The 14,679-nt window shown below is 39.7% G+C and overlaps 1 protein-coding gene across 1 annotated transcript in view; it reads right to left on the bottom strand.

The window, feature by feature from the left end:
- The window catches only part of LOC126388145 (SH3 and multiple ankyrin repeat domains protein 2-like), a 276,219-nt gene that overhangs the window by 74,998 nt on the left and 186,542 nt on the right, over window positions 1–14,679 (bottom strand). The window contains exons 14-15 of the mRNA XM_050041059.1: window positions 14,303–14,385; window positions 8,284–8,408 (exon numbers count right to left, since the gene is read on the bottom strand). Coding sequence (XP_049897016.1) covers window positions 8,284–8,408; window positions 14,303–14,385 — 208 coding nt within the window. The remainder of the gene's footprint in view (window positions 1–8,283; window positions 8,409–14,302; window positions 14,386–14,679) is intronic.

The following is a 14,679-nucleotide window of genomic DNA, read 5'->3' as shown; positions in this document are numbered from 1 at the left end:
ATAAATGAATATATGGAAAATTGTGATTAAGCTGCACTAGATGAAAGAAGGAGCAACACAAACACTACATGCTAACATTATCCTTGCAGGTTTTAGGCAGTCATTCCCAACTGATTTAGACAGGGCAAAAGACATCACTGAGTGTGTACATTTACAGCCGCAGATATGAGACCCTGCTCCGTAGCAGAAAATGTAGGTTTTACTATCATGCTTAAGGTTTTTGAGCCCCGTTACCATATTCCTTTACAAGCCCACTTCATCCAGACCATAATTCCTGCTTTGTACAACAACAAAAAAAAACAAAAAACAAAAGCCCAAATCACAATGCTAGTTTTTATACATTCATTCATTTTCTGTGACTGCTTATTCTGTTAGGGGTCGCGAGGGAGCTGGAGCCTATCCCAGCTGACAATGGGCAGGGAGAGGCAAAAGGACATTTTTCTCTGATTTCAGAAATAGAATTTTTTCACTGTAAACCCCATGGCACAGTATTTTAATGTAAAGCCTACACAAATGCCCTGGAGTCAACTCAGATAGTCAACAATTTTTGAGTTTTAAGTTAATTTGACTTACATTTATAAAGCTGATTTCACCTGATAAGTTGAAGGCCAATAAAAACCCTATCACTGTGCACTTAACATGTTGTGGCGTGTTGGGGCTAAATGGGTGGTTTCCCAGCATGTAGTGAGACAATGTGTTAAAGGCCATAAGCCAAAGAAAACTGTTTAAATGTGTTCTAAATCACTCACGTTACCCATTACGCAGTGAGTCATGTTTATGTCTTTCACAATGGTTTTAATAGGTTACAGTTAATGTCGTGGTAAACGTCATTTTCCACCTTGAGTTGAGTCGTATACACAGTTAGTGACCCACTGCCTGTTTAGATATTAGAGTTTCTAAAAAAAATTTGAGGCCTTCCTGGTTCAGGATTCATCTCTTTGCCTTATTCTAGCATATTATTCTAGTTCAATGAAAATTAAAAAAATGTTGTAAAATCTGTTTGCCATGTTTTTATGTTTATATGACATACAATTAAATACTCAAACAACCAAAAAAAAAAAGGCATGTTAAACTGAAACTAAACTGAATTCCCGTCAGACCTGTGTCATGTGACACATATTTTGTGTCTGGTGTACTCAAAATGTTCATGTTGCTGTATTGTACTAAACTAAATGTTTTGCAAGCTGTTTAAAAAATAAGTTGTGTGAGCAAATTGGAGTTTATAGTATTCTTTGTTTGTATTTGTTCATGACTACTAAATTAATTTTATACTTTATAAGGAACTGCTTTTGTTTTATATGCTGCTAAGAAGACATCCCAGATGATGGCTCACTCAGGTTTAGCTCCATCATTGCTCAAAGTCAAAAAACATCATACTTTATGATACTTGATTTTATAAATTAAACATTTTAAAAATCAAGGACATTTCTATTATTTGCTGTATCTAAATCGTACTGAATTGTGACACCAATGTGGTGTATCAAAACAAACAGTGAATTTTGTGAACTGTTACACCCCTAATGTTTATTTACATGGATTGGGAAATCCATCATCCATACTTGTAATGTATAAATTCCCTTTCCTTTACATATGATAGATACAACGTACATATATACAACTATATTATACAGTAGTAAACAAAACTCCCTCTGCACAGCCGATATAGGGGATCAGGTGCTGGTCGATCGCAGGAACGTCTTAAGTAATATATCAAAAATAGATGACCGCACACTAAATAGACTTTACTGTGAATTTATTGAGAGCGAACAACGTGTTTCACCTGTGGTTGATTCAGGTTCACTCATCACCATGAGTGAACCTGAATCAACCACCGGGCTGTAGTGAACGCGTAGAAGCCACAGGCGAAACGCATTGTCCGCTCGCTACTACACCACAGAATAAACTGCACCAACCAACACATTTAATTTGAGTTTAGAGAGTGGAGCACAGATAGCCTTATTTTTTATTAGCCTTATTTTTTATTTTGTCTTCTTTTTTCTGTTTATTACAGCAGCACTGTAACCTGGAAATCCAGATGCCCCACCCCTAGCAAATTCGAATTTGCACTGCACGGGAATCTGGCCCCGACGAGCAGAGCCCGCTGAATCGTGAATCGGAGCAATCAGATCAGTCTATCTGACAAAGGTGGGCTCTGGGCGGGCGTAACATGATGAGGAAAGCACTGTGCCATAGGAGTCAAAAAGTGAACAGCCAAGATGGCAGCTGCCGAAGGGCTGCTTCCATTCAATTTAGCTTTGGAAGAAATGCTAAGCCAACTACACAACTGTGTTTTTCCATGAGAGATCAACAGAAGACTGCCCTAGAAGCCTTCCAGGAAGGACGTTTTTGCTGTTTTGCCGATGGGATACGGCAAAAGCATAATATATCAGTTAGCCCCACTGTTCACATTCTATGCCTGGACATCCATTGAAGTGCATTACAGAAAGTTAACTTCTGGAGCTTAGCTTCACTTAATTTATCTGTAATCGCAGAGCTAACAAATATTGGCAAACATTATGCTGAATGATTCAATGTAAATACTGTAGCACCAAACTAATGGAGAGACACTCTTGGTAAAGATGGTAAAAAGGCCGTTATCCTTTTCTCATATTCTGAGCCAAAAACCTTAACTTCAGTGGCACTTTATCTTCTTGTCTTTGATGGTGACAGCAATGAGATGTTGTTCACAAGTGTGCACTGTGACCTGTAAATTTTGGCTTGCAATTTAAGCTTTTCATCGACCTTATAAAATGATGAATATCCCTCCAATGCGTAGTTTAGACCCTTTTGGTTACTTCTCAATGACATCTGATCGTTATGTCTCCAAAAATCATCAGTTGCCTCCTGCGAAATGCCGTGTACTGTGACACCTGCCATAACGCCCGGTCACTGAATGTGGATAGGTTGTCCGAGTTAGTGGAGGGGGGCGTGGCTTAGCTATAGGTCAATTCAGTTATTCACCCATGCATCCTTGTTACAGTAATGTGGCCACATTTTTATTTAGAACCACCGAACCACCTTATGTTAATAAAGCTTATAAGTTGTAATTTTAGTCTACTTTTAAATCTAGAATTACTGCCTGCTTGTATGCCACCATGCACCAGTCAAGTCTCTCTTACAGTTACATCCATGACTGTGAAAACATGGATGCTTCACACACATCTTCCCCCCGGCAGCACAGAAGATAAAAAAAAAACATGGATGCTTCACACACATCTTCCCCCCGGCAGCACAGAAGATCTATACAATCAGCACAGTTTCAAGGAGGACACCCAAGATTAGTGTCACCAATTCAGTATCTGACCAAATGTCTCCCCTTCTGTTCCTGAGATATGACGTTGAGTAATGGCCAGTTAAGTGTTTTCACAGTGACACCTTTGACCTTTTGGATATAAAATGTCAGCACTTCATTATTTTATCCTGTTACACATTTGTGTGAAATTTTTTCATAATTAGTGTATGAATTCTTGAGTTATGGCAAAAAACATGTTTTGTGAGGTCATACTGACCTTTGACCACCAAATTTTAATCAGTTTATTCTTCAGTCCAAATGGACCAAATGGAAATTTGAAGAAATTCCCTCAATACATCCTTGAGACAGACAGAAGTACGGACAGATGGACAGACAACCCAAAACATAACGCCTCTGGCCAAAGCTATCGCCAGCGCAGAGGCATAAAGACATCCTAAACAGACTGGTCCCTGCCACAATGTTAATTGCTGGATATCTTGGTAAGAAACTTTTTTTCCATGATTTTTCATTATTTTGTCCCAAACTTGCGTTTCTGTCCCTTATTATTTATGATTTTCTTAAGTTTATCTGTGGCTCTAAAACACTCCCAAATCATGCAACTTTACTCATCTGCAGCACATTTTTAAATATGTCTTCAATATGTGCAAATAGTAAATAGATTTACAGACAAAAGCGCAGGACACAGAGCATCACATTATTTCAGCAAAGTCTAAAACTAAATGACAACAGAACAATCCATTAGGAGCCCGCTGACAGGTGAGACAGCTGTGCAACGAGTTGTAAGTAATTGGCGCTGCTTCAGAACGAAACTGGATTGAGACAGGATGTGCTTTTTGGCAAATGTGTGTTGTGTCAGTTCCTTCATCAATTCATTGCATCTCTTCCTAGCATTGTAATAGAAAGAGCTGAGGAGTGGGGACAGAAACGTGATGAAGGCAGCAAGGATTGAGAAAATAAGGGCCTGGAAAGAGCCTGCACTGTCAACTATTCATCACCTTAAAGGGGTAGTTCACATTTTTTGAAGTGGGGTTGTATGATGTACTTAACAGTGTATCACGTACAGCAGATGGTGGCCCCCAGTTTGGAGAAGCAGGCCGGAGTATAGCCATAAAAGTTAAGCAATGTACTACTGTTGGCAGGGCAGCAGCAAAATGTATAGTAGCCACCCAAAAACAAATCAAAATGAGTTCAAGTGTATGCTATATTTAGATTATTTTCACTGCTTTACTGTGCCGTCAGACAGCCTTTTCTGATGGGGACCGATATCTGTGTGCTCTTCAAAGCCACCAGACTTCCTTGACAAAAAAGTAATTTTACCTCACAGGAGCTGCTGGTCTTCTCGATCGGTTAGTTTGTTTGTGCTATTGTGTGACTGTGGTGTATCCAAACATACCCTTTAAGGTAAACTTACAGTTTTTGTCACAGGAGTCTGGTGGCTTAGAAGAGAGCACAGACAACAGCGTCAGTTCCCCATCAGAAAGAGTTATCTGACAGCAAGTGGTGAAATATTCTAAATATAGCATACACTTAGAGTGATATTGATTTTTTTTTATGTGGCTAAAATACATTTTGCTGCTGCCCCCACCGCGGCACTACATTGCTCAGCTTGATGAGACAGAGTCTTGATAATTCAGTCTCATCAAGCTGATGTTGCTAGCTATGTGTCCTGCATTCCTGAGGCATTAAAATTAGAAGGATGCAGTAAACTCATTGTTTAATCAGTCAGTCTTTTTTCAGCATTGGCAGTATAAAAACAAAATCGGGAGTGCAACAAAATGCCGCCTACCTAAGTTTGTTTATACAGAATGTGCCTTTTTCGGGGCAATGGGGGGCGTGAGCAAGTAACAGAACGTGGAGCTCAGCATGTGACATAAACAGTGACGTGGGAGGGAAGCCGCGGCTAGCCAGTCCTTCGGCAATTCTCTCGTAAATCGGCCCGTCCTTCACCATCCCCGTCATCTGATGGTTAATGGCCTCTTCGTCTGCGAGGGCAAGGAGGTTTCTACTGTACTACAACAAATGGATCTCTCAACAAATATTTAGACTGAAAGTGCAGTATAAGATGAAAATAAAAAACACAGTGACTGAATTCAGTCAGTAACAGTGGTGATATTCTGCTCACACTCATTAAAGAATATGTGCTGTGGATGGCTAACTAGCTAGAGGCTGTGCAGCTGTAAATGTGTCAAACATTTTCAAGGCCCTTCGATGCATTTTGTAAACATGTTCATACTGCGATGCATCTGCAGCACTGACTTCAGACGGAAGCGGACTGATGAGACGATTAAAGGGGTCAACAGAAATTTGAGATAAAAACAAATGAGAGATAAGGATTGAGCGAGCTGAAGTCATACTGAGAGAGAGCTGCAGACACAGATACAGTTTGCTCTTCTCATTTGATGCTCCATTTAGCAGAAACACAAAATAAACCCATCCCCGGTACAGAGCTGCTTACAGACGCACAGTCGTTCTGGAGTCATACAGGAGAAAGAGTGCATGCTCAAAATAGACAATGTGCCTTTCCTCTGACTCTGTTATGTTTCTCAGCAGCTGTGATGTGATTTGTAATATGGGAGGGTACCACATCAAATTTCTTCCAATATGTAAGCAATGCATTTTGATGTATTTCAGTGAGATGCCACACAGCACTAAAGATTATACCAAGTCATTTTGAAAAAAACAACAACAACAAAAAAACAAAACAAATCCTCACTATGGGGGCATTTAGAAGATAACCCAAGACATTGAATGTTACAACTGCGGTGCTTACACAACGCAGTGTCACCTTCATTTGTTAAGCTACACAGAAATCTTAATAAACCCACACAAAATCTATCTTAATGGAATTGGTATAAGATTTTTTTTTCCAAGTATGAAGCAAAAAATATCTAATTTAGAGAGAAATAAAATGATTTAAAAACATGGATGCACTGATTTTGAAATTCTGAGCTGACAACGATGTTTAAAATAACAATTTGGCCGATAGCTGATATTGATGTCTTTATATTGTTGTTTATTTTATTTTTGTTGTCAATTATTCCCCTTTTTGTGCCAGGGACAAAAAGAAATCTACACTATAAAAATATCTGAACTGTTTAATAGTTATTCACCCTTAATTACGCTACCTTTAAAAAAGCAAAAATCCAATCACACAAATTTATACAACCTTTGACATGAAAAACTTCTTTTAAAAAACTGCTTCATACATCGTAGTTCCCTCTCTAATGTCTACTTTATATTGCTATGAAAACATCAACACATTTCTACTTCAAACAGCTGTATATATTCAAGTTTCTCACCTAAACCTACATGTTACAAAATTACTCTGAACACATCATAAGAATGTCACAATTTACCTACAGCTAATACTCATTTTTACTGAATATAGCTTGAAAGCATCATAATGTAACTCAATGCAGCCTCCATGAGCTGATAGTCCTGGGCAACATTCAAAGTTAACTAGTTGTACACAGTGAAGCATTATCAGGGAAATAATAGGCTGCATCCTCTGACGTGACGATAGTGAGTTTAGTCTGGAGCCCTGCTTTTTAGCCTGCGCAAAATGGATGTGACACAACAAAAAAAACATTGGCCACTGCCACTGGTAAATGTCATCTTATTTGCTGATAGGCCAATGGCAGTCAACAAGGAAAATATCGGTCGATACCCATGTTCAACTGATATATTGGTGCATTCCTAATTAAAAGCAAAACAACCTGAGAGCAAAACCTAACAGCTTCCAGAAAGTTGAAAAGTAAGTTCCCTTTTTATATCACTGAGTGCACATTCTAGATGAGCTGCTATATGACCCCTTTTCCTCGCATTACAACAATATGTCACCATTCATTTCTAGATGGACAACAAGCACACAGACTGACAAGTACCTGTGACACTTTCTGTACCTACACAAAGTCATCATGAACTTGAGTAACAAGCTTCTCAAAGGCAAAATGTCTCCCTGCAGCCTCTTCAGTGCTGGCTGGAGTTAGCAACCAGGTAAATAAAAGTGGTTGACAGGAAATCCAGGGCTCCCCATCAACATGATGTGGCCTCAGTCAAATGAGCTTTACTGGAAAATCACAACTTTTACACAAGTTTTTTTTTTTTTTTTAATAACCTAATAATCAATACTTTCATGTTCAGATCAGGTGGATAGTGTTCCTGTTCTGCATCTCACACCAGGCTGTTCATTAGGTCATACTGTGGACAGCTCCTGGTGCTGAAATGAAGTCTAATAAACTAAACAAGTGAATCAACAGATGGAAAGTGACACCACTTTATCTTAATTAAATAATACAGTACCTCTTTAATTCAAACTAATTTAATTCATCAGTGGTATTTAACCCAAACAGATTTGCATCTCACGCACGCAAATGACGATTATGTTTTCTAACAAATGCAGCAGCCTGGACTAAACAAAGATTTCTTCTATAAAACTCATGTTCTCATCATCCGCAATCCACTGAAACCTAGCTTGTTGGGAGAACACATCAAACAGTCAAATATACTATACACTGCAATATCAAATCCCTTTGCATATACGTTTAGTGAAGTCTGTTTGTTTTCCCCAGTGTCTTCAACAAGCGATAAATCTCCTGAACTAAGCACAGACAACACACACTTTGCTGACTTATGCACACATTTGAATTCAAACTCAGCTCCAAGAGAACACAATATGTAGAAGAACTAATATGATAACATAGCAAGTTACAGTGGCTGAACATCTTATGTTACCTCTGACTCCTTTACCCAGAATGACGTAGTGCAACATGAGCATAATAGTTGCATTACCAACATGCAAACAACCAGGAGTGCAAAGGTAGAATCCAACAACAATGACCTGAACCAGAAACCAAAGCCAACATGTTTTACCAGTGTTAATAAGCACAGGCAGTTTTCTTTAAATTCTTGCAAGAGCAAAAATCTCAGAGAGTCATCGTTTGCCTGACCATGCAGGACCAGGTTCAATCACTCATAATTACAGCTGCAGGTTCTGCAAAAATAGATATGAAAAATGGAACAGCTCTTACCTCGATGAGGAAGTCCCCCGTCCTGAGCCCCGCCTGCCATGCCACTCCTCCCTCATCCACAGACTCCAGGTACTGCAGGGCGGGGAAGGCAGGTGTGGGAGTAAACTCCTCAATGGGTGTATCCGCTGCACAGCAAGGAAGGGCAAAGGGTGGAAAGGGTTATAGAGAAAGCAAAATGAAGCACAGTAATACACACAAAACAAAATAATGAGTGAAAGATTTGACAATGAAACAATGCAAGGTCAGTTTAATTTTATAGGAACACATTTTGACTGGCTCAGGTGTAATCACTAACATTACTGATGACTGCATTCCATTTACCCCTAACACATGCAATCAATGCAACTCATGTTAAGTCAACAGCCTGTTGATATCAAGTTCTTCTCTATGTGTCAATGACCAAGACATAGCTTGAATATGTTTAACCTAGCTTAGCACAAAGGTTTGAAGCAGGGGGAAAGAAATGATTCATGGGGTTAGTGGATAACACTTAAGATAAATAAGTTTTTCAGCATTAAAAATGTAGTGTGTTTCATTAACATGTGTTAGTCAGTTGACAACTTCTTCTAACAAACTGGTCAAAATCAATGAATTTGACATATTTTGCATAGGATGCAATTAAAACAAATAAGTTAGAACATCTTAGATAAAATAGTTTGGCCACTAAATATCAACACAACTTTTGGATAAACATTAGGTTGGTTCAAATTAATTAAGTTTTTCAGGGTCAAAGCAAATCATGTTGGTTGTACTAACTGACTGACTAACTAATTGAGACTGTCAGTTTTTAAAAAAAAAACTCATAGGATTTACTCAATAATGCTAGAATCTGAACTACTTAAAAGGATACATGCAAATTGTTATCTTGATTGTTTTAAGTTGAACCAGTGGATTGTGTTTTTGAGTGTGGTTCCTCCAACAGCTCATATCATCCACATTTCACATATGGAAATGGTTTTATGAAAAGCTATGTTCATGTCATATTTCACAGACTGTTATAACAGGGGTTTAAAAAACCTTCCTGTCAGCTTTCTGGCTGAAATTCTGAATTGGAGATATCAGGAATTTTTTGTAACAACATTTCCCATTTGGCAAAAAGAAATAAAAATACAAACAACAACAATACAAACTAACGACAAAACAAGTGGCTGCAAAACCGTCACCACTTGCAGTTAAATCTATACAAAGTCTAATATTGACTCTAATACATTCAGTACAGCTAATTAAAAATAAATAAGACACAGATTGTTTCTTTCTCACTTTCACTTGTTAATGAACTGCTACAAATATGCAACACAATAGCTAATTTTGCCTGTTTATATGGTGTCACTCTCTAAATACAGCTATGGTGTAACTCCACGGTTAGCAATGCAAGACCGTCATAATTAATGCCTGAACGCTCTCAAGTCAGATTCACTGAAGTTTTTCCTATTGCAACACTGACAGAGTGCAGCATCAGTTTAAATGCTGCAGTTATTTCCTGACTAACCCCAGCTGGACCTGCTTAGCATCTGAACAGTCCTGACCTTACAGTGGGACAGCAGCTTTGCTGACTGTCAAAACTGAACAAAAGGTGACTTTTAAAAGTATTAGTGACAATATACAATGTGCAAATAGGACATTTTGGGGTTGCTGAAGGCTATTTTTGGTGTTGTTTTACTCTTAATGGATACTAACTGTCTCCTCTTGCATCCAGTCTTTAGGCTAAGATAGTGGTGCTAGTTTTAACACAGAGAAACTCACTGGGATAAAGTAGATATAAATCTTATCTTAATCTGGGTATGATGCTAAACAAGCATGTTTTCCAACATTTTCCTAAGTTTTATAGTTGTTTCTCGTGGTTTCCCCTTAATAATAAGAGACTTTGGGGAAAATTTACTTACTAAAAGGAATTATTTTGCATATACATAGGGATGTCCCAATCCGATATTCGGATCGGTATCGGCTGCCGATATTAGCAAAAAATGTGCATCGGCATCGGATCGGACTGCATGGAAAAATGCCGATCCAGAACTCTGACCCAGTTTTTCACGGAGTCCGATCCAGGTTTTCCGGCCAGCCCAGCACTCCGCAATTTAAGCAGTCCATTCCAGTGATCCGCTCCTGCACTTACTATCAATCCACCAGGCCAGCATGCAGACACACAGGAAACAGCAGCACCAGGGTGGCACTGACACTACAAAAATAACTGAAAAGGAAAGGCTGCATTGTTTGTTAAATGTCAACAATGTCTTGTGGTGTTAATCTATTTTTTATTTATTAGGGGGCCAAAGCACAAGTGTGTGGAGTCTTGCTGCTATTTTAATTTCAATGTTAGACATTTTAAAGATTTCTTGTGTTGATTTATTTTCTATTTATTAAGGGGCCAAAGCAGCCAAAGCAAACCAGCTATATTTTTTATTTAATGTTAATGTTCAAGTTTAAAGTTTGTTTATTTAACCCTGTTCACAATAAACAGGTCAGTTTCTCATACCAACTGTTGTGGATCATTCTAACTAACCTGATTAAGTTGTTCTTGTTAGAGTAATATCGCTTGATCAAACCTTTTCTAACATGACTGACAACAAAATAAGTGAGTATGTATAATACGCGCTTGGATCGGATTGGTATCGGCCAAAACTCAAGGCTGTAATATCGGTATCGGATCGGAAGTGAAAAAGCTGGATCGGGACATCCCTAATATATATATATATATATAAAGAAATTAAATTGAAATTTGACAAAACATACTGACAGTATGCAGTTTTAGTGAAAAATCATCAGTGTTGGCATTCAAAGACCCACACTGGTTTAACCATAATGTCACATATAACCCTTCTGAATGAAATCAAGTCATTTTGAGGCATATACAACTTTTCAGTCAACAGATGAGAGCTGAAATCTCATGTAACTGGTATCATGACAATTTTCAACACCTCGGTTTGTGTAACGATACTAAAACAATACATTTTTGAAGACCTCTACGCCCATTTTCAAATTTCATACATGTCATTCCTATGGTCTAAGACATAAAATATTAGTAAACAGGAACAACTCTGTCACAAATCCAACAGCTAGAGTGCTAGAACTCAATTTATGATGTCATCGGATAATCTGGAGCTGCTCCATAAACAATGAATGGTGAGAGATGACACTGACACTGAGAGCAACCACAAGAGTATTCTGGGTATATGGGGAACAGTTTCTGATTCGGACCTGAGAACTCAACAACAGAATAGAGCTCATTTGGGTATCAAAAAAACAAAACAAACAAACAAAAAAAACCCCTGTGGGTCCACAAAATCAGGTGCCCATTCATTGTCTAAGGAGCAGCTCCAGACTGTATTCCCTGTGACATCACAACTTACTTCTCTGGTTTCTGGCTTTAAGAGAGAGTAACTCATGTTCACAAATATTGACAGAACTTTCCAAGGCCGGGGAAATAACATATTCTTACTTTAGGTGGTTTTACCCTTTAATTTTGTCTCAATACAGTGCAGCCTAAATAAAATAGTTTCGTACAAAATTATGATTTATCTGATGAAAGAATAAAAAAATGAGACTAAGTATCTAATGAAAGCTTCTGAATGGCCATACTTGACAGTTTTTTGATACTCATTGCTAGAGCTACATTTAAGTTGATACTTAAAAAGTATTGAGGTTCGATACCCAGCTGTATGGTTTAAACAGATTAGATGAAAGGTGATAACAATAATGGAGACAAAAAATATATGGTTATTCAAATTGGAAGGCACAAGACAAAACAGTGTTATTGACCTTAACAGGATGGTTTGGATTTTTTGAAGTGGGGTTGTATGAGGTACTTATCCATAGTCAGTGTGTTGCATACAACAGGTGTCAGTTTCCCAGTTTGGAGAAGCATGCTGGAGTCTGCTGTAGAGGGTTCAGAAACAAGGCGTAGTTTAGCCAAATAAAAAAAGGCCCACCAAAAAAATCAGTTTAAGAATGCGCTATATTGAGAGTATTTTCACAGCTTTACCTTTCCATCAGACAGCCCGTTCTGACAGGGAAGATGTTGACAGCTTTAGTACCCCATCTATGCTCTTGTCAAAGCCACCACCGCTGCCACAATCAGTTAGTTTGTGTTATTGTGTGACTGAACCAACCCTTGCACATAATAAAAACTGATTGACGCAGTGGTAGACAGGCAGCTCCTGTTTAAAGCAATAATAAATTACTGTTTTTTCTCAATGGAGTCTGGCTTTGAAGTGAGCTTAATTTTCCTGTTGTAACTCACTGTCTGATAGTAATGTCGAGCAGTGAAAATACTCTCAATACAGCTTACACTTAAAGTGATATTGACTGTTTTAGGTGGCGCTTTTTTTAGGTGGCTAAAATATGTTTTGCTTCTGACCCTTTCACCACAGTACATTGCTTAGCTTCCATGTTAGACTCCGGCCTGCTTCTCCAAACTGGGGGCGTGCCGACTGACATGTACTGTATGTAATATACTGTCTATGGGTTAGTAGCCCATACAACCACACTTCAAAAAAATCTGAACTATCCCCCTAAAAACACTTCAAAGCAGCGTACATAAAAAAGATAACTGTGCTCACACAGCACATGCACACCAGTACATTGTTTTGTATTTAGTGATCTTTATAATGCTGTGGTTGACCTCCTCAACAACAGTTAACCATCCAGCCTGTACTGTACTATCTCTGCATTCTCCCCACACATGGTTTGAGCCCACCCTCCCTCTCTTGCTCTGGGGAAGGTTAAAAAAAATAATATTGCAGCTAGGAGAAACCAGTGGTGACAAGTGACACTTCCTATAACTCATCCTCCTACTGGAAGACACTGTCCACAAGCGCGTAAGAGGGTTTCATGAGGGTATTTACATGACTGTGATGGCTGTGTTTCCTTTGGTGTCTGTCTGCGTGTGTGACATGTAGACAGAGAAGGAGAAAGGGAGAGAGAGATGGATGGGGAGCAAGAAAAAACGGCAGAGAGCAAAAGAGGATGTAAGCTTATGTGACAGCTCAAGCATCAGTGCATGTTTGTGTGTGCGTTCACCCCCGTGCAGGGATAAGCTCGGCTGGGTCAGTTCCCCGGGGTGATAGCAGAGTGTGTCAGAATGACTAGAACATTCCTCTTGTTTTTCAAGCCAAATCCTCTCTCCTCTCCCTCCATGTCAGTCCCTCTCTCCGTCTCTGCCTCCCCCTTTTCTGTGTGTGTGTGTGTGTGTGTGTGTGTGTGTGTGTGTGTGTCTTAAAAAACGGGAACATGAATATACTAAATTTATCTCTCGACACAGTAACCATGGCGTAGACCAATCGAACAGCACCGCACAGTTGTGGAATGCAACGTGGATTATGACATGGCGAGAATCGTCATAGAAACCAACGGAGCAGCTCAAACTGGCTATTTTTAGAGCCAATCTCATGGCCTGGTCAAATATCAAACTGCTTGGATAGGCCTCTCGTGTCACAACAATCCATGATGTGGTGGAACGAGGTAAATGATGGTGGAGCTTTGAGGCAGGTACGCACCATTCATAAAGCAAGAGCAGATTTGCTATCAAGAAAAGAAACTAGTGATGTCATATTACAGAGGTTAATGTCAGCCCTGGCAGGTGGGTAGAACGTATTACAAACATAGGCCCATGGATATCACAATGTGGACAAGTCTGGGTGGTTTTACTGTCAGCTGCGTCCCTGACAACACATGCCATCACAACTTATCTGACACTCTCCCGGTATGGGGGGGGTGTCACACCTTGGTTGCAAGTGTATTTTTAATTGTAAGACTTCCTTGCATGTTTGTGTAGCCTAAATCTTCTTGGGGAAGGGGGGTCACCATTCCATCATGTATTCTCACACACCTGAGCCTCTAAGGCGGATCTAAGATGAGCCAAACTGCACATAAACCACATAAAACTGCAGCAGAGAACATTTTGCAATGTGAACATGTGCTTTATGTGCAGTTTGTGCAGATTTATGTAGATTTGGTGAGAGAGACAGAAACAGACAAATAGTAGGCTATACAAAAAGCAGAAAAAGTTAGTGCATGATCCTACCTTTTGCTCCTCGCAGGACGAAGCCAAATCCCTCATTCTCCTTTTTCTGGAGCACCACCGTCTTCTCGTCCACCACGCAGTCACTGTGGAGGAGATGCCGAGCAGAGCGCCCGTTAGCACAGCCCATCATCCGCAGCATAGCCACGGACGCCCTGCCCGAATGGAGGTTCATGCTGTTGGAGGAGCGCTAGTCCGGCCAGGGCAGGGCAGGGCAACCCCGACCCCACCCCACCACCACCGCTGCCTCCTCCTCCCCCTCCTCCTCTCGCCGGCCTCTGTCTCTTTCAAACGGTATGACAGCGGCCCCGGCAGCCCGGCGAAAGCATCTCCAGAAGAGAAACGACCCCCCACCCCCCACCCCCCAAAAAATAAGAAAA

The sequence above is a fragment of the Epinephelus moara genome, chromosome 1, assembly GCF_006386435.1.
Source record: "Epinephelus moara isolate mb chromosome 1, YSFRI_EMoa_1.0, whole genome shotgun sequence".
Lineage (NCBI taxonomy): Eukaryota > Metazoa > Chordata > Actinopteri > Perciformes > Serranidae > Epinephelus > Epinephelus moara.
This window is presented reverse-complemented; position numbering and strand designations above follow the sequence as displayed.